General features: G+C 38.6%; 1 protein-coding gene across 1 annotated transcript; it reads right to left on the reverse strand.

Moving 5' to 3' along the window:
* Window positions 1-636: 636 nt before the first annotated feature.
* LOC126263662 (F-box/LRR-repeat protein 17-like) lies at window positions 637-20,223 on the reverse strand. Its single transcript, XM_049960772.1, has 2 exons — window positions 20,175-20,223; window positions 637-1,732 (listed from the first exon to the last, which is right to left on the reverse strand). Exon 2 carries the CDS (start codon window positions 1,715-1,717, stop codon window positions 737-739), a length of 981 nt encoding a protein of 326 aa, XP_049816729.1. The 5' UTR covers window positions 1,718-1,732; window positions 20,175-20,223; the 3' UTR covers window positions 637-736.
* Between the last annotated feature and the right edge of the window lie 743 nt (window positions 20,224-20,966).

Raw genomic sequence — 20,966 nt, forward strand, 5'->3', positions numbered from 1 at the left:
AACCAAGAGGGTGAAACTACAGAATAGCTTAATCGGCATCGTCAGATGTGGAGTTGAACTGCATTCCTCCCAGACACACATCCATCAATAAGCCACACTGCAAGGTGTATATCTGTATATTAGATTTCATAATTTTTCTAACTTCACATTTTCAACATTTGTGAGCCACCTATTATGTGATTAACCTTGACCTACATCTGTCTCTATGACACACTGTCTAGGCTAGGTAATATGCCTCCACTTTTTATACTAATAAAAGGGGTTGTGATATTTCTGAATTTGCTGTGCCCCAAAGAATTATGTTACTCAAGATAACATAGGAAACAGTAAGATATGGTTCAGAACTGCCCTATGATGAGCAGACAAAATATAGCTTTTTTCTAATGCTACAGCCCAGTAAGGAAACAATAAATTAAACCAAAACCTTTTTTTAAATCTTACCTAGTCTAATTACTTCTAATACAATCTCTTCATTGCATACAGCATCTTTCACAAGGCTAGTGTCAAATATCCTTTCCTACATACATATCTTGCCGAATTCCTCCTTCAAATTTTACATACTAAGCTGGTATTACTGAATAATACTCACTACCATGAACATATGTTCCTTTATTTACAAGTTACATGACAACTTTTTAGCAGATCATTAGCACAAGTACTGACATTTATGAAGGATACAATTAATTGTATTTTCAAACATTAGACCAAAAGACTCTTGTAACAATTATATGTGAATCTATCTATGGTCAAAAGGCCCCTGTAACACAATTATGTGTGGAGCTATCATCTGTAGTTTTTTCAGTTCACTTTCACTAAAACCAGCAGAATAAAACAAGTCAATAATCTTTAAGTGAACAAGATATTCAGCCATGGCAGCAAGTGGTAAACCAATTGCTCTACAGTGCCTCATATGAAACGATTTCAACTTTTTCAGGTGTAGCAAATGCTGGAATGAGGAGGGCTGTAAAGAGTAGCACATAGTAAGATCCAATTCCAACAGGTTTGGACAACATTTTAAAAATGAAAGATCACGGAGCGAGTTAGACTGTGTGATTTCCAGCAAGCGAAGTTTAGGGCACAGTTGTAAATTCTGTAACACATGGTCTGAGGCCTGACTTAATTCATGTAACGCCAGTTCTTCAAGATGGGGACAGTGCTGGCACAACTGAAGGACAGTGTCAACAGTAATACTTCGGGCACCATGTATGTGAAGTATTTTCAACTCTGACAGTGACCCCTGTCTTAGTAAAAGTGGTAGAGTTTCACCTGGAGTGTTATACATCATTGGATCATGTTTCACAGTTAAATATCTGAGTTTCTTATCATCATCAAGCAGCTTTGGAAACAAATCAGGACTGAAGAGACCTCTTGGAACTGTTATGTTACTAATATTACAACTTCTAACTAAATCCGTAATTATTTCAAAATCAACATCTGATGAAAGAAGCACATTGCAACCCGTAAACCATACACAGAATTTTGTACCTGTCCCTACAAAAAGTGTTGTCAGGTGTGGAATAAGTTTGGCTACTTCCACAATCTCACATTTCCTTTTTTTGTCTGTTAACCGATATTCTCGCCCTTTCCAGAGGGCTGAACTCCTACACAGGGCTTTCCAGCGTTTACAAACATAAAGAGCACATGTAACTATATCTTTAACTGGAAGTCGTGAGAAAATTTCAAGCAGTATTTCATCAGGGAAGTCCTGAAGCAGCATTGTATCAGGGCACACCTGTAAATCAGATTTGTAAATTAATTTGCCTGTGTATTTAATTAAGATACAAAGACTACAGATGAACATCATTTTCAAAGAACACTGCATGCCACAGTTACAAAAATTTCCAAGCAGAGCATGTAGCGCGGTGGTTAGTAAATTGAACGCAAAAGACAGCAGCACGTTACTGTACAAAACAATTCAAAATGGGCCATTTCGTGCCAAGTGGTCTAATATCGAGAAATGTTCCCACATGACCATCATGGATTTTGATGAAATTTTGTATGAACATTCACACATGTTCTCAATAAACACTGGTAAAGTTTCAGTTTCATAAATTCAATACTTTCAGAGATACAGTCACTTGTTTAAGACCATAGCACAGCTTTCTATAGTGCGTCCTTGAATTTTCAGCAACTTTGAGATGAGATATCTCTAAGTATTTTCATGAAAGAAACAAAACTTGGCCATCTTATGCAACTTTTAGAGCTCTTTAAAGTAAAATATTAAGAAAAGGATTTCTGAGCAATTTTCGTATAGATAATTTGAAGCAAAGTTGGGTGAAAAAATACCTGTTTAAAAAAAATGCGAACTTTAGTTTTTTATATCTCCAAAAGTAATTGTGGGATGTACATGAAACTTTGCACACCATAACTCACCAACACAAGGTCTTATAATATAAAATTTCATTCTCCTATTGCTTTCCATTATTTCACAAATCTAGGGTGAAGTTGACGATTTTTCAAAAAGTGCTAAAAATGGGTATTTTTAGTCAAATTTTTCAAAAAAGTGTTTTCTCCAAACTCTTCTAAACTATGGTCATTAGAAAGAGCATATTCTAAACTATCTAGAAAAGTGGATTTGGTTTTGCAATGCAAGCATATAAGGCCCTAAAAAGTAGCATCATCAAAGAGGCGCACTGGAAGTTTGAACACATTTTTCTGGCACTCAAATTATACCTGAAACCATTTATTATGCCTAATAAATGTTTATTAGTGCCTTGAGTAATTGAAATAAAAAGATCTGGTAAATAGGCAATGAGACTGTCAGAAAAACTTGAAAACTATGAGAAGTAGCTCTTCTGCTTTTATCATAAGTGTTCATCTGCATAAAACTCTTCCCATTTGTAAAAGAAGAGATCATAAAGAATTCAATGAATAATAGCTTCATATTTTTGTACTTCTCAAAATTGTAAATATTTACAAGTGGAAAATGAAGACCTAATTTTTGGATTCAATTGTATAAAACATTTTTCCAAAAAAGAATTGGTTTGCTTGAATCATGCATCAAGTGATGTAAATTTTCCAATCAATATTGCAGAGATTTTAATACTTAGGTGTTGTAACCTGTGAATTTTTGTCTTGAAGTTATTAGGGAAACATGTGAAATTGGTTGGTTAAACATCTAAGAGTTTTAATTTTGTATTTAATCACATTTAAATGTAGCCTACTACCTTGGTAAATATGTAATCACTAATTTCACAGAGAAAATTCACAAGATTCACTGTTTATAGAAAATATAATGGCAACAATTACTTTAACAATCAGATTGTTTCATTATTGTGAGCCTTGTTTGAGCAATCAGTATTTCAGTGGTGTGTTTGCAGCATAGTGAGTGGGTTCTCTTGACTGAGTGTGGCTTGTTAAGTGATTCGTAAGACCATCAAAGTTTGTTATCTAATTTACAAAAAATTGTTTTGATTGTGTCTTTTATAGCATATATCTGTTCTTAGATTTTTTCATTGGTATTGTACATTGTGTATAATTTCATTCAGTAGCAATTTGTCTGAAATTTAAGCAGATTATAATTTGCACTTAGAGGCCAAATACATTATTTAGTTACTGATTAGAGATGGATGCAGAAGGGAACAGTATACCTTCCTGCTCAATTGGGCAAGGAGATAGTGGAACAAAGTGTCATGTCACTTTCTTTGCCAAAAAAGCTGCTTTAAAATGGTTTGCGGATTTTAGTGATGAGGAAAAAGAGTTGTTGGTCCAACGTTCTGAAGCAGAGCTGGACAATACCTCTCAAGTTTGCCTATACCATGAAGCCCTGTTATTGACACAATATGAGAGGTTACAAAAAAAAATGCTTCAATCCCTTTGGGAAGGTGAACCATAATGTTAAGGCAGGAATTCTTGATACTGAATCAGCTAATAAGGCTTCTGATATGTTGAAGAAGCAGCTTGTTAATAACATAAAGCCAGGTCAGAAAATTTGTCCAGCTTGCAGGACACTTGGACGAAGCTTTATCAGCCTCATCATCACATTCTGATGAGAACTTTACACCAAAAGAAGAATTAAATAGTAGCTCATTGTCTATCAGTATTTCATCCCTGAAGAGAACAGTAAGCTACAAAGATAATCCCCAATATGTGAAGAAGAAAATTCAAAAGGCTCAATGTGATTAAAAACAGAATTTTAAATGCAATGGGAGTAAAGCGACAAATTGAACATGCTAGTGAATTTGAGGAATGTGGAAACTGTGCTGACTACGCACATTTGCTGACTGAACTGAAAGCCAAGATGCAGAATGCAATTCATAAAGAACAGATGCAAATTTTAACCTTGGCACCTGTAAGTTGGAGAGTCAGACAAACAGCAGCTCAGTTCGGCGTATCCGAAAGAATGGTGAAGAATGCTCGGAAGCTTAAGGCAGAGAAGGGCATTCTGGCACTTCCCGAAAATAGGTTCAAATGGCTCTGAGCACTATGGGACTTAACAGCTATGGTCATCAGTCCCCTAGAACTTAGAACTACTTAAACCTAACTAACCTAAGGACATCACACAACACCCAGCCATCACGAGGCAGAGAAAATCCCTGACCCCGCCGGGAATCAAACCCGGGAACCCGGGCGTGGGAAGCGAGAACGCTACCGCACGACCACGAGATGCGGGCTCCCGAAAATAGGCAAAGCAGGAAATTACCAGCAGAAGTTGCTAGTAGAGTGCGAAATTTTTTTGAAGATGATGAGTATAGTAGGGTGTGCCCTGAAAAAAAAGATAGTATTTCAGTTAGACTTTTAGATAGAAAGACATACATGCAGAAAAGATTGTTACTTTGCAATTTACGGGAAATGTATGTTATCTATAAGAATATAAATGGTCCAGAAATAGGGTTCTCAAAGTTTTGTGAACTTAGACCCAAATGGTGTGTAACAGTAGGATCAGCTGGAATGCATGCAGTTTGCGTCTGTGCAATTCACCAAAATGTTAAGCTTATGCTTAGTGGAGCTGGTATATGTGAAAATTATAAGGAGATTCTCAGCAAGGCAGTTTGCAGTTTGAACTCTAAACAGTGCATGCTACATCACTGAGAAAGGTGTCCTGGGCCCGAAGCTATAGCATCTGAAATTGCTAGCTATTTCCTAGATCATGAGCCACAGGAAGTTACTGTGTTTAAGCAATGGATACATACCGATCGGGCCACACTGGACACTAAGCAAATGGTAGTGGATGAATTTATTGAAGATGTAAAAAAGAAAATATGGAGTCCGTCATGCCATCATTACATTGACAAGCATCAAAGCTTGCATCTTAAAGGCCTTCAATGTCATCTGAAAGACGAAGAGCTTGTTGTCCTAATGGATTTTGCAGAAAATTATTCTTTTACCATTCAGGCTGCTGTGCAAGGCTTCCACTGGGACAATAGTCAAGCAACAATTCATCCATTTGTTATCTACTTTCGTCAAAATGAGAAAGTAGAATCTTTAAGTTTTTGCATTATCAGTGATTGTTTGTGGCATGACACTATTACAGTTCACGTTTTTATCAAGGAGCTCATCAAATATATAAAAGCACAGTTTGCACAGATATCCCACATTCATTATTTCAGTGATGACTCCAGCACTCAAAATAAAAATTTCAAGAATTTCCTAAATTTGTGCTGTCATAAGAGTGATTTTGGAATGACAGCCATATATATATATATATATATATATATATATATATATATATTTTTTTTTTTTTTTTTTTTTTTGCTACTAGTCATGGGAAATCACCTTGTGATGGGACTGGAGGTACAACAAAGTGGTAATTAGCAGCAAGAGCAAGCTTGCAACGGCCACTTAATGGACAAATTCTTACTCCCCTGGATCTGTTTCACTTCTGCTCTGAAAATATTAATGGAATTAAATTTGTTTTCGTCAGTAAAGTTGAAATTGAAAACAATATTGTGCCACAAGAAGAGGGGATTAAACTTGGACAAACTAGCAGGCACTAGAGAAAATCATAACTTTTTACCTATTGTTGAAACAACAATTCAGGTCAGCAGAGTTTCAAATGATTGTTCATATTTTCTAGCTAAAATGGGTCACAGTAATGAAGGAGGCATATTAATGTCTGCTCTCCAACCAGGACAATATCTTGCATACATCTATGAAAACATGTGGTGGATTGGGAATATCTGTGAGACCTCCACAGAGCAAAGGGATGCATTAATAAACTTTATGCACCCACATGGTCCAGCAAACCCATTTTATTGGCCACCAAGAAGTGACAAGTGCTGGGTTCCAGAACACCACATATTGCAGTTATCCCAGGTCCATCAGTAAATTCGTCTGGCCGGCAATACACCATTCCTCTTGATATTCATCAGAAAATTAATGTAGCATATCAAAAATTGAAATAGGTTAGAGGAAACAATCTAAGGAACCCAAGAGTGCCTTCTAATTTTACACAGGGCACTTAAATAATTTTGCTATCAGGCTTGGGATCCTGTGGTACAGAAACCCACCCGTGGCTGTTGTTGCTAAGCTATCGGGTGTGGCCCCTATGGCAATGGGAATGCTGGTTTTCTCACGTGAAATGAAACTAGCAGTGGTTAAGTCACCATGGACCATAGCAACTCATTTAGACACTTCTTTTCCATCAGTAAACTGGTGTTGTTCATTAAACAGGCAACTAATAATTAGATGATTATGCAAATAAATTTTACGATTTACATTCATTCTTAATAATAAGTGTGTGTGTGTGTGTGTGTGTGTGTGTGTGTGTGTGAGAGAGAGAGAGAGAGAGAGAGAGAGAGTGGGGGTGGGGGGGGGAGGTGACAATTAAGAAATAACATTGTTTCTATTTTTATTCTTTTGCTATTCGGACTTAAGCTAGGTCCTATTCATCATCAGGACTTCTTATTTCACTTATCCCAGACATTAACAAACATGTATCAGGCAAAATAAAAGATTTCAGGTATAATTTGAGTGCCAGAAAAATGTGTTCAAACTTCCAGTGCGCCTCTTTGATGATGCTACTTTTTAGGGCCTTATATGCTTGCATTGCAAAACCAAATCCACTTTTCTAGATAGTTTAGAATATGCTCTTTCTAATGGCCATAGTTTAGAAGAGTTTGGAGAAAACACTTTTTTGAAAAATTTGACTAAAAATACCCATTTTTAGCACTTTTTGAAAAATCGTCAACTTCACCCTAGATTTGTGAAATAATGGAAAGCAATAGGAGAATGAAATTTTATATTATAAGACCTTGTGTTGGTGAGTTATGGTGTGCAAAGTTTCATGTACATCCCACAATTACTTTTGGAGATATAAAAAACTAAAGTTCGCATTTTTTTTAAACAGGTATTTTTTCGCCCAACTTTGCTTCAAATTATCTATACGAAAATTGCTCAGAAATCCTTTTCTTAATATTTTACTTTAAAGAGCTCTAAAAGTTGCATAAGATGGCCAAGTTTTGTTTCTTTCATGAAAATACTTAGAGATATCTCATCTCAAAGTTGCTGAAAATTCAAGGACGCACTATAGAAAGCTGTGCTATGGTCTTAAACAAGTGACTGTATCTCCGAAAGTATTGAATTTATGAAACTGAAACTTTACCAGTGTTCATTGAGAACATGTGTGAATGTTCATACAAAATTTCATCAAAATCCATGAGTGTCATGTGGGAGCCTCTAGACCACTTGCCACGGAATGACCCAAATAAGAATAACCACATTCATAACATCTTCAGAAAAAATGAATACATAAATCTTCTGAGACATATTCAGTCAAAATTGTATGTACAAGACTAGAGCTATCAGGACAGGACATGATACCTTATGTACAGTTACCACTGTCTGTATAGACTTTGTGGCTTTCCTGTGCTTCAGAATAAGACACACATTTTGATATTTTTAATTCTTGGATTTTTCTCCCCTCAAGAGATAGGTTACTAGAGACTTTAAATGGGGTGATTACCAGTGAAATTAAAGCATTACATAAGAAATGAACACAACATTCCTACTTTATGAGCAGCCTTGTCAACGACAGCCACAAGTCACTTATCACTGCAAGCCAGTGTGGTATAACTGAAGAATGATGGTATTTAAAACATACATTTATTTATTTATTGTCCCTGGCATCTTGTGGTGAACAATGTACAAAGATATAGGGCATGGTTTACATAACCTGTGTGGTGACTGTTTCATTTTTTATTAGACGTAATACAAACAGTATTAAAAGTTATAAACTCAAATATATGGTGGCATTAAAATGGTCAAAAAGCTAAACACACATAGGGGACACGTTTACATGTATGACTAAATTAAATTTGACATAAAGCTAAATACATGTAGGGTTGGTTCAAATGGCTCTGAGCACTATGGGACTTAACATCTGAGGTCATCAGTCCCCTAGAACTTAGAACTACTTAAACCTAACTAACCTAAGGACATCACACACATCCATGCCCGAGGCAGGATTCGAACCTGCGACCGTAGCGGTCGCGCGGTTCCAGACTGAAGCGCCTAGAACCGCTCGGCCACAACAGCCAGCTACATGTAGGGGACAGATTACATTTATATGAGGGTGCTCAGAACATTAAGCAACAGTAATATACAGGGTGTTACAAAAAGGTACGGCCAAACTTTCAGGAAACATTCCTCACACACAAAGAAAGAAAATATGTTATGTGGACATGTGTCCGGAAATTCTTACTTTCCATGTTAGAGCTCATTTTATTACTTCTCTTCAAATCACATTAATCATGGAATGGAAATACAGCAACAGAACGTACCAGTGTGACTTCAAACACTTTGTTACAGGAAATGTTCAAAATGTCCTCCGTTAGCGAGGATACATGCATCCACCCTCCGTCGCATGGAATCCCTGATGCGCTGATGCAGCCCTGGAGAATGGCGTATTGTATCACAGCCGTCCACAATACGAGCACGAAGAGTCTCTACATTTGGTACCGGGGTTGCGTAGACAAGATCTTTCAAATGCCCCCATAAATGAAAGTCAAGAGAGTTGAGGTCAGGAGAGTGTGGAGGCCATGGAACTGGTCCGCCTCTACCAATCCATCGGTCACCGAATCTGTTGTTGAGAAGCGTATGAACACTTCAACTGAAATGTGCAGGAGCTCCATCGTGCATGAACCACATGTTGTGTCGTACTTGTAAAGGCACATGTTCTAGCAGCACAGGTAGAGTATCCCGTATGAAATCATGATAACGTGCTCCATTGAGCGTAGGTGGAAGAACATGGGGCCCAATTAAGACATCACCTACAATGCCTGCCCAAACGTTCACAGAAAATCTGTGTTGATGACGTGATTGCACAATTGCGTGCGAATTCTCGTCAGCCAACACATGTTGATTGTGAAAATTTACAATTTGATCACGTTGGAATGAAGCCTCATCCGTAAAGAGAACATTTGCACTGAAATGAGGATTGACACATTGTTGGATGAACCATTCGCAGAAGAGTACCCGTGGAGGCCAATCAGCTGCTGATAGTGCCTGCACACGCTGTACATGGTACGGAAACAACTGGTTCTCCCGTAGCACTCTCCATATAGTGATGTAGTCAATGTTACCTTGTACAGCAGCAACTTCTCTGACACTGACATTAGGGTTATTGTCACAGGTGTCCTCGTGGTTCTAGGTCTTCCCCAGTCGCGAGTCATAGGCTGAAATGTTCCGTGCTCCCTAAGACACCGATCAATTGCTTTGAACACCTTCCTGTCGGGACACCTTCGTTCTGGAAATCTGTCTCAATACAAACGTACCGCGCTACGGCTATTGCCCTGTGCTAATTCATACATCAAATGGGCATCTGCCAACTCCGCATTTGTAAACATTGCACTGACTGCAAAACCACGTTCGTGATGAACACTAACCTGTTGATGCTACGTACTGATGTGCTTGATGTTAGTACTGTAGAGCAATGAGTCGCATGTCAACAAAAGCACCGAAGTCAACATTACCTTCCTTCAATTGGGCCAACTGGCAGTGAATCGAGGAAGTACAGTACATACTGACGAAACTAAAATGAGCTCTAACATGGAAATTAAGCGTTTCCGGTCACATGTCCAGATAACATCTTTTCTTTATTTGTCTGTGAGGAATGTTTCCTGAAAGTTTGACCGTACCTTTTTGTAACACCCTGTACATGGGCTTACAATGCATGATGGGAATTAAGAGTAAGTACAAACACATAGACTTAATCCCGTACAGTTCTAATTTACCTAACTTACAGTGCAGTTTATTTCAGTATATAAAACAACATTAAGAGTAAGCAAATATAAATTTAATATGTTATCTGATGATTAATGAGCTTGTGTTTTTATTTTTTTGAGAAAGATTTTTGGAGGGCTAGTGTAAATTTGCCTGCAAGTACACCAACAGAGTAAAAGGAGTGTGTGACAAGTAGTTCTTTTACTTTTTTCTGAATGACAGTCCTTCACTATTTCTTATGGTCATAGGAAGTTTATTGTGCAGCTGAGTGCCTGTATTTCAGACACCAGCTTGACATCTACTTAATCTCTGTGGCAACAGATTGTTCAGATATCTCATATTGTGATCATGTATATCCCTTTTTATTGTGAAAAGGTGCATGTATTTTTAATAAATAAGACTGTTTCCATTATATAAATACAGGGTACTGGTAAAATTTCCGGCTTTGAAAACTGTCTTTGCTGACAATCTGGGATATTCTTGTTCCATTATCTTTAATAGCCTTTTCTGCACTATAAAGATTATTTTGTGTTATGACCCATGTTAAAATGGAATGAACTAGGCCAAAGTACACTGTTTTTAATGTATCTATGTTGCATCTTTGCATGAGGATTCTAAATGCATAACAGAGGCTGCTCAGCTTATTCAGTACTTTATCTCTGTGCACATCCTACTTCAAAGTGTTATCTACGCATATTCCCAAAAATTTCATTGCTTCAATTTGATTGATTTCATGGCCTTCTATTATTATTCATATCACTTGCGTAGGGCGATTTTTTGATGAAGAAAAGAGCATGTGAGCTGTTATTTGCTTTCAGCAACAGTTTATTTCTGAGAAACTAGGACAGCAGTCTACTCATTGTAGGCTATCTGATATTTGGTCATTCATTTGTTGCACTGATGTGCTACTAAACAACTGATTTGTATCATCAGCAAATAGTATATGAGAAGTTTTGGAAGGGTTCAAGAAAGATCATTAATAAAAAGCAGAAAAAGAAGGGGACCCATAACAGAGCTTTGTGGCACACCACAAGTAATCAGGGCTGTGTTAGAGCAAGTTCTTTCTTTGCTAGTGTTGGAGACTTCAACTACCTGCATCCTATTTGTTACGTATGACTGAAACCATTGATTACATATGCCTCTGATGCCATATATGCCTAGTTCCTGAAGCAATATCTGGTGATATCAAGTGCTTTGGTCAGGTCAATGAAAATCTGGAGGAGAATTCTCTGTGATTGAAGGAAGAGAAGATTTGGTTACAGAGAGCACAAACGGCATCATTAACAGATGTGTTCTTGTGAAACTCATAATGACAATCAGAAAATAAGTTTTCTTTATTGATGAATTATAACACATGACTTTTTAAATTACCTTTGCTGCTGTTGGTGGGAGGGATTTTGGCTGATAATTATTGACGTCATGTGGGTCACTCTTTTTGAAAACTGGGGCGACTTTTAAGATTTTGAAGAGTTTCAGAAGGCAGCCATTGCTTAATGAACTGTTTATTACATCACAAAGGGCTCCAGCAATTTCTGTGGTAATAGTTTTCATTAAATGGTCAGACAAACCATCAGTGCCACAGGAGTATGAGTTTTTGTTTCTCTGATAATTTTTATAACCCCTGCAGTTGATGATGGTGTTGAGAAGAGTGCCCTGTCTGATTTTTTTAGCACTATTTCAAAAGTTTTTTGTGGTTTGCTCATTCCTGAAGAAAGATTGCTTTTGTTACCTATGAAATGTGCACCAAACAATTCATTTACTTCTTTAAAATCTTATCTTTTTTCCCATTTTTGTTTACAAAATCAGGCAGTAGTTGTTTAGCCTATGTTCCTCTAGTACCACTGACAACTTTCCACCCAGCTTTACTTATGTTGCTTGCATTTGTAATGTACTGGTTGACAGAGCTCTTTTGCCTGGGCTACCACTTTCTCAGAATTTTTCAGTATATTTTTGAGATAGTTAAGAAAATTAGAATCTGTTACTTTTACTTTCCATGAACAGTCTTTCCTTAGTTTCACAGGAGGTGAGTATCCCTTGTGTTATCCAACTTTTGTATTCATTTTTCCTGGAGGTCCTAATTACACGTTTCTTAAGTGGGAAGGCAATTCTTAGCATTTTTATCAGTGTCTTTTTCCAGGTAACATTTTACCAAGACTGTTGTGTTAGCAAATCTTTAAATAATTGTAAACAAGAGGATCATTAATGTACCTGCCATTAATTATTTCAGATGAGTTGCACATGGAACGATAGGTTTACATCAAACAGGAGGCCTTGGTGGTCAGAGAGACCATTTGACAAGTTCTCAAGTTTTATTACTGGAGTAGTGTAAGGGTTTACAGAAATTGTGTCAGTGGTAGAAGAGGACGTGGAAGTTGTTCTAGTAGGTTCTTTCACAATATTTTCCACTGAGAATGTTGCTAACACATTTCTTAAACCACTGGCTTCATGTGAAGCCACTGCTAAATTTGCATTAAAATCAGAGCACACAATAACTATTTTCCTTTTTGAAACATAATAATTGATTGCAGAGTCCAGATTTTGTAGAAAGTGAAACATGGTTCCACTTTGTGATCTGTAGCTGCAAATACTGGCTGTTTACAGTTGTTTCAGTTCAAGTACACAATGTCCAAAGTGTTTTTCTACATTTAGATGATACATTTTATTGATTTCACTGGACTGAATGCATCTCTTACACGTATTAGGCGGCTACCATCACTTTTAGTGGATCTGCAGTAGCTAGCACCCATGACATACTTAGAAAAATTAAAAAATGAGAGCTCATCAGCTTTTATCCACTGTCTAGCAAGGCATATAATATCCACAGTGGGAAGGTCAGAAAAGTAATATATTTCAAATTCTAGAATTTATTTTGTATAGACTGCATGCTTTGATAAAAAGTACGGGTTTCATTAGTTCCATAAGGCCTATCACACCTATTCATAAAAATATTTTTGCACTCTGAAGGCCAACTCAGCTTTATGGGTTCTGTATTACCTCACATTACTTCATTGTGTACTATTACTTTAATACAATTAGTAATAACATCGCATATATATAATTTAGCAAGATCATTTAGGTGTGTGTGAAATCTTCTGCCGTTGTGGACACAAGTGAGTTTTTTACCATATTTATAAAATCACTGATCAGTCATTTGCAAAGTCTGTATGCTAACCTAAAAAAATCTATTGAAGAGTCATGCACTCCAAACAGAAATATCTTTAACCAATGGACAACAGGAATGAATCCCATTCCACTGGAAAAATATACAAATGGAGTGCTGAAAAAGTATGAACCAAAATGGAATCTCTGGCACTCAAGAGATTACAGTATTGCACCTGGAATAATGTTCTAACAAGGGAACCTCCCCATCGCACCCCCCTCAGATTTAGTTATAATTTGGCACAATGGATAGGCCTTGAAAAACTGAACACAGATCAATCGAGAAAACAGGAAGAAGTTGTGTGGAACTATGAAAAAATAAGCAAAATATACAAACTGAGTAGTCCATGGGTAACATATGCAACATCAAGGACGACGTGGGCATAAGAGTGCCGTGGTTCTGTGGTTAGCGTGAGCAGCTGCGGAGCGAGAGGTCCTTGGTTCAAGTCTTCACTCGAGCGAAAAGTTTACTTACTTTATTTTTGCAAAGTTATGATCTGTCCGTTCGTTCATTGACGTCTCTATTCTCTGTAATAAGTTTAGTGTCTGTGTTTTGCGACCGCACCGCAAAACCGTGGGATTAGAAGACGAAAGGACGTGCCTCTCCAATGGGAACCGAAAACATTTGATCGCAAGGTCATAGGTCAATCGATTCCTCCACAGGAAAACACATCTGATGTACTCTATACGACACTGGTGACGGCGTGTGCGTTACATGACAGGAATATGTTGTCGATCCACCTAACTTGCACACTTGGCGAATGGGTAAAAAGATTCTTCTACCTTGCCCGATTTTGGTTTTCTTGTGGATGTGATAATCACTCCCAAAAAAGTGATGAAAACGTAAGACTTTGTCACATAAACTGAAAATAAAAAATTAAATTTTTCACTCAAGGGAAGACTTGAACCAAGGACCTCTCGTTCCACAGCTGCTCACACAAACCACGGGACCACAGTGCTCCTGAACGCATATTATCCTAAATGTTGCCTATCATGCGCATGGACTACTCAGTTTGTATATTTTGCTTATTTTTTCATGGTTCCACACAACTTCTTCCTGTTTTCTCGATTGATCTGTGTTCTGTTTTTCAAGGCCCTTCTACTGTGCCAACTTATAACTAAATCTGAGGGGGGTGCGATGGGGAGGTTCCCTTGTAAGTATGGAGAGGTTCCCAAGTTTAAAATTTAAGAGATGGGCAATTTTATAGCTATCTTTGAAGAGTTTGGACTTTGAAAGGATGTACCAAAGTGAACACCCATGTTGCTTTTGAGCATACTGTGAAATTCCAGCAATGGAATTTGTACACAGACGTTATCTGTGCCACATAGTTATGAGTGCCCAGCCCAGTTATAAGGAGCTTAGTGTAGTGAGTGAAGTTGTTTCTATCTAGGAAAGAACTAGGAAAAGTTACCTGTGAATGTATGAATGGAAACAGGAATATACAGCTGAGCACTACCTATTGTATGGAGGTGGGGCAGAAAGTACTTAGTGGCCAGCAGCTCAGGTATGCTGGCATCGCCAATGTGAGGAGGAAAACCCATGCAAGCATGTACTGGGGCCTTATAAGAACAGCTAAACTTACGATTTAAAGTTACTAACAGTGAGCTAGTGAGATCGAAATTTCAGTCAGGTATACTAAATAACATACGAAAATACACCATGGCATGCAAACACGGGAACTTTTTTACCTTTACCCACATCCATTATGTAAAAGTAATACCTGTGCACAATTCTTGTGTACATGTCTAACTATAGTGCTAAGTTATTGAGATGTCACAAAGATAAAAATGAGCAGTGGTAGCATACACTGCACCTTCATAATAACTTACATCTCTAATTTCTTGTGGTTTAATTTACTTGGTACAAAAGGACTAACTCAGTGAAGTTGCAAACTATTAATTTAACATTATTTTCTATTGTACGATACCTTCCACATATACACTTTCAGTAGCCCCTCAGGTAAGTTACTTTTTTTGTATTTTGTTATAATTGTGGTAAATTGATTGTTTTATTTTTTAATAATTATATTTTTGTGATTTAGTGCCAAAACCAGTGGTGGTGTATTTATATCGTGCAGCCCTACAGTAAGCTGTGGCTCTGTAAACATTCCTGGCATAGTAATTGATGATTTTCATGTTGCGTCAAAAGCTAGAACGTGACATCATCTTGACAATATTTAGTGGTCCTCCTGACCACCTTCTTCAGGTGAGTAAGCTGTCGCACTGACTCTGGGATTAAAATCAAACACGCCACGGCAGAAAGCAGCTTTGCAGAGGTTCAGCAAAACGTAGGGCCATGGGCTATTCTGAGATATGTCAGACAATAGTGTTAACTTAGTTCCTGGCATTTTTGTTGATGCCATCTCACAGCAATGGTGATTACACAAACACCACTTTCAGATGGTCTCGCATTATGACACCACATACTGGTAATCCTGCAAGTGGACCCCAGAAATGGAAAAAGCTCTTCATGAACTCCAGGTGAGCCTAATTAGTGCAGTGCTACAGCCTTTCCAAGAGCAATATGCATACCTGATATAATTGTAGGTGCTAGCCAAACAGCAATAGGTGACAAACTATACTAACAAATTGACTGAATTTGGCAACTGTTTCCCCCCCCCCCCCCCCAAAAAAAAGAATGCAAACAGTGCAGTAGCGGTGGACTGCACATGACATAACTTCTTGCAATTTATGAAGCAGTTAAATATTCGACCCCACACTGAAGCTCGTCTTCCAACAATTTACATTAGTCCATAACACCAGCAAAAAATGTCTCCCCTGGCAGTTCAGACATGTACTGCTTGTCAACCAGTTTACGACAGATTTGTACCACATAAAAGGAGCAGAAAACTTTTTGGTTGATTATGTTTTGCCCATCTGTGGCTTGGGGGGAAAAAACTCGCCACTGTGACAGATCCACAACTATAAGATCTGCCGGTCAACCCTTCTGCAGGGCTGCAACTCATCCAAACCCTGGTGCCAGGAATCAAGTTAACACTATAGTCTGACATCTCTCAGCATAGCCCATGGCCCTACATTTTGCTGAACCTCTGCAAAGCTGCTTTCTGCAGCATTCACAATCCATCACCTGTAGAAGCAAACACAACCATCATCTTCCTACCCTAAGTTTTTGTGTCATACTGATTAAAAAGATGACAATGCATGAGCATGTTAGTGTATTTAGTGCCAGCAGTGCAAAGTGGGGCAACATGTACACACCAACATTGGACAATTCAAGGCTCTCCAGCACGATTTGCCCATATATACATCAATCTTGTACATCCCCTTTCCCTTTTGAGTGTTGAACAGCTGTAGTCCATCTGCAGAAATGCACATTTCTGCTGAAACAGCCAGCCAATAGCTTCAATGACATGATCCACTTACCCCTCCACATCAATATAGACCAGAGCCAGCCGGCCGCTGTGGCCACGCGGTTCTAGGCACTTCAGTCCGATGGAACCACGCTGCCGTTCCAGTCGCAGGTTCGAATCCTGCCTCGGGCATGGATGTGTGTGATGTCCTTAGGTTAGTTAGGTTTAAGTAGTTCTAAGTCTAGGGGAATGATGACCTCAGATGTTAAGTCCCATAGTGTTTAGAGCCATTTGAAGGCCAGAGCCAACAATCTGAAACAGTTTTGTTCCAAGAATTGACCAACTTTTATGTCATTCAGCATGATCATACAATAATCTACCATCCCGCCAGCAAGTGGGAGGGGGGGGGGGGCAGAGAGATGGTGTTGGACCTTAAAGAGAACTCATGTGTCATTAGAAGAAATGGACATAGGCCCTTGCCTTCATCCTATTAGGAGTTCACACACTGCATAATCCCCTCATCGAAGCATCATTTGCAGAAACTGTGTACCGAGTACTGGCAGACTATTTCCCTTACACACACACACACACACACACACACACACACACACACACTGTTGCTTCCTGTAGTGGAACTGTTGTAGTTAGTACAACAGCTCCCAGACCATATAGCCAAGATCAGTCACAATGGTGTACAATCCGTTCTTGTCCAAAGAGTCCAAAAAGCTTTGGACAACTTTAATCAAGTTATGCTCCCCATAGATCTTCAAATTGCCACTTCAGCTGCAGCACACTGGTCCCCTCACAGTGTTGCAACAACCAGACCACAACATTGGATTCCTGCAAAATGACACAACCACAAAAGTCTATCAAGCAGGTCAAGCCAGCATGGGTCCTACTTACACCATCCCTACAAGACACTGCACTGACACCGTAAGCCTCGCCATACCAAGACCCACATATGCAGATATCATCTGCAGTTAACACTCTCCTTCAACAGCCGCATCCTTGTAGTCAGAATCAGCACTGACACCAAACCCAGCAGTTCACATATGAGCAATCCAACAAATAAAGTTATAGTTGATTTGTGTCTCAAGTATGCCAGAGTATTGGGAAAGGGGGCAAAGGGTCCCCATTTTGGAAGGAACAGTCAATCCAGCAAGTGACTAATGTATGGTATGTTACCTCCCATACAAGGGGTATTTTTATTACAAGAAATTAAAAAATTAAAAATAAATAAAACAATTCCTTGCCCTTCAGTTATATATACACTGATTTATTGGGTGTGCAAGGTCTATCCACAAATTTTTTGCAGTACAGCCTGTTTTCTATTATTAAGATAAATCTCTAACTAAGCAAATGGGGTGCCATAAATACCATACACTTTTTGTATATACTTTCTTCCATCTAATTTTTTGAGCAGTCACCAGTCTTGTAAGGTTACAGGGAACGGTTTTAGAATCTGACAACTGCCGGCCGTGGTGGTCGTGCGGTTCTGGCGCTGCAGTCCGGAACCGCGGGACTGCTACGGTCGCAGGTTCGAATCCTGCCTCGGGCATGGGTGTGTGTGATGTCCTTACGTTAGTTAGGTTTAAGTAGTTCTAAGTTCTAGGGGACTTATGACCTAAGATGTTGAGTCCCGTCGTGCTCAGAGCGAATCTGACAACTTCATTTAAGAGTGAAAATACATCTTTATCCAGAAGGCAATACAAAAGCCAAACTGAGGTAACTGAAACAATTTGGTGCCAGAAAGGAAATCAAGTTTACCACCATGGTGAAATGGATCTTAAATCAGGCTTGGCTTGTTCATCTTTAGTATGTTACACGAGGCTTAAAATGGATATTCAGTCTTCCAGTGTACATAAGTTATCTTATATCAAAGACTGACTGTAAACATATGAAGTCCTATCCAGACGGGAAAGGAATACAGTACTTTATTTGCATAACCACAACACTGCGTTCAGTGATTTAAACATTTTATTTATCAATGATTCTATCCTCTGTGGCCTTTGGGTACAGCTCGAGAAAAAGTAGTACATTTTATAATATATTTTTAGTAGCTACTCTTCCTTTTACTTTTAAGACACTTTCGTTCAACCAGCCAGTATTTGCATATTATTTAACTCTGGCATCAACTGCCTCAGTCAATTAACTGATTCTTTTTTGTATATACCGCCAGTAGAATAGTGTTTCATATTCTTTCTGATCTAGTCTCTGAGTTTAATTATTGTACGTGGTGTGCACTTGACGTCTTTGTGAATACACTGAGGAAAGTATACAATTACAGCAGCAGCAGACAACCGCTGCAAGTTACTCAGGGCTTGTCAGCAATTAAGGGGAACAGTTATTTACAATTTTTACGTTCCTGGCAATGAGAAAGAACTGAAAATTACTTTCGAGAACAGAAAAATTCATAATCAACAGAAAAACTTCGACCGTTTCACAAAAATAGAATTAACATGGAATAGTCTTCACCCCATAACAAAAACAGCGGAGTGAAGGACTGAAAAAGTGTTGGGATGATGTACCTCAGTCAAAAAAACACTCCTAATAATTATTTTACGTGATTCAAACTGGCTGGACTCGAGGCAAGAAGAACAAGTTGAAAGAACCGACCCCCGACTTGCTAGGAACACAGTAAATATCTACGATTGGAACTATGCTTACGTGCATGCTACTACAACTTTTTGACACATAACATGTTCCCTTTATTCTTCTTTTACTGCTAAGCCATAAAAACTGTTTAACTGGAGACAGTGCAAATGCATCACATCTACTTTGCAGGCGAGTGATAATACGAATATATGGAAGTAGGTCATTAATGATCCCGAATTACTATTTTTAATTATTTAATAACAATCTGTGTCCTATACATCAACAGCCAAATCATGTACAAACAATGGAAGCGATAGTTAACGCTAAACGGGCAGTGGCTTATAGCTGAAGTGGGAAAGATTCGTGAGAATAAAATAGATGGTTAAGAGTCGAAAGGGAAGTGATTTCTAGTAAATACCTCCCTTCGAACACAACAAAGAATCCCACCCCAACCGGCCGCTTTGTATATTTCCAATTCCTTACCTTCTTGTGCGCATTAGTTTTCTACCCAGTCACAACATTCAGCTGCAGTGACACATACTTAGTTTTAATAGCGCATACGCCCCTCGCGTGCTAAGCTGTAACTACGAAATTTGTTAATTACATGAACGAGCAATCCTCAGAGAAACACAAAATTACGACTATAATGTATCACTGATTCCACTCACTGCGAAAAAGCTACTTTCGGACGATTAATGCAGCGCTATGAACACGAATGTCGCTGTTGCTTCAACCTGAGCGTTTGACAGAAAGCACACTGGAACAATGTTTTGACAGTTCATTGAATCCATTTGTGATTGCCTCTCACTTTTACTTTTTGCAGATGCACTATTCACGAGTACAGTGCATTGTTATTACGACGGGTGAGAAACTGGATTGAGACGCAAAAGCAATAACATGAATGTTCACCAATCACTACAACAATAAATTTCAAAACGGTTCTCATACAAATATCACGCAGTTGAGGTTATATCGACGTAGCGGTATGTCCACACGATGCTTCTTACGCCGTGCGCAATCGCAGACCTACGAATATGAAAGGGCACCCAAATAATTTGTGAAAAGAACGCATGTATACTAGGGCATTCTCGTGTCCACGCGTTGTCTAATTGTGCAAGCAGTCTGCTATGAATTCCCTTCTTTGCTTTGTAGATTTTGTTGCGTTATTGTGATGGCAAGGTGACAGATAAAGAAAACACAAAAGCTACTATACGTAAAAAAGTATATGAATAACAGAAGTACGTAAAATATGAAGTGATGACAACGTTTTGTCCGCAAATTTGAAAGGAGGTCACAGCGAGATTTTTGATTTTCTGCTTGGGAAACTGCAGCCTAAGGCTGGCACTAAAATTTCGCCAGGTATTGAGTGGTGACCTACATACTAGTTTTGAACTATGTATTCCCCGTTTTAAGCCAAAGCATTTCTGTGATTACCCCTGAAACTGGGAAATGCCGAAGCGGTGTTTTTAGTCACACGTGAACGTTATTTAACTTTCAATGGATTGGATTGGATTGTTTGGGGGAAGAGACCAAACAGCGAGGTCATCGGTCTCATCGGATTAGGGAAGAATGGGGAAGGAATTCGGCCGTGCCCTTTCAAAGGAACCATCCCAGCATTTGCCTGAAGCGATTTAGGGAAATCACGGAAAACCTAAATCAGGATGGCCGGACGCGGGGTTGAACCGTCGTCCTCCCGAATTAACTTTCAATGCGTCATTAGTATTTTATTTGTTTACGCAA

This window comes from Schistocerca nitens, chromosome 1 (assembly GCF_023898315.1).
Source record: "Schistocerca nitens isolate TAMUIC-IGC-003100 chromosome 1, iqSchNite1.1, whole genome shotgun sequence".
Taxonomy (NCBI): Eukaryota; Metazoa; Arthropoda; class Insecta; order Orthoptera; family Acrididae; genus Schistocerca; species Schistocerca nitens.

Excerpts from the sequence above, each read along its gene's own strand:
- LOC126263662 (XM_049960772.1), bottom strand. The coding sequence starts at position 1,717 with ATGCTGCTTCAGGACTTCCCTGATGAAATACTGCTTGAAATTTTCTCA.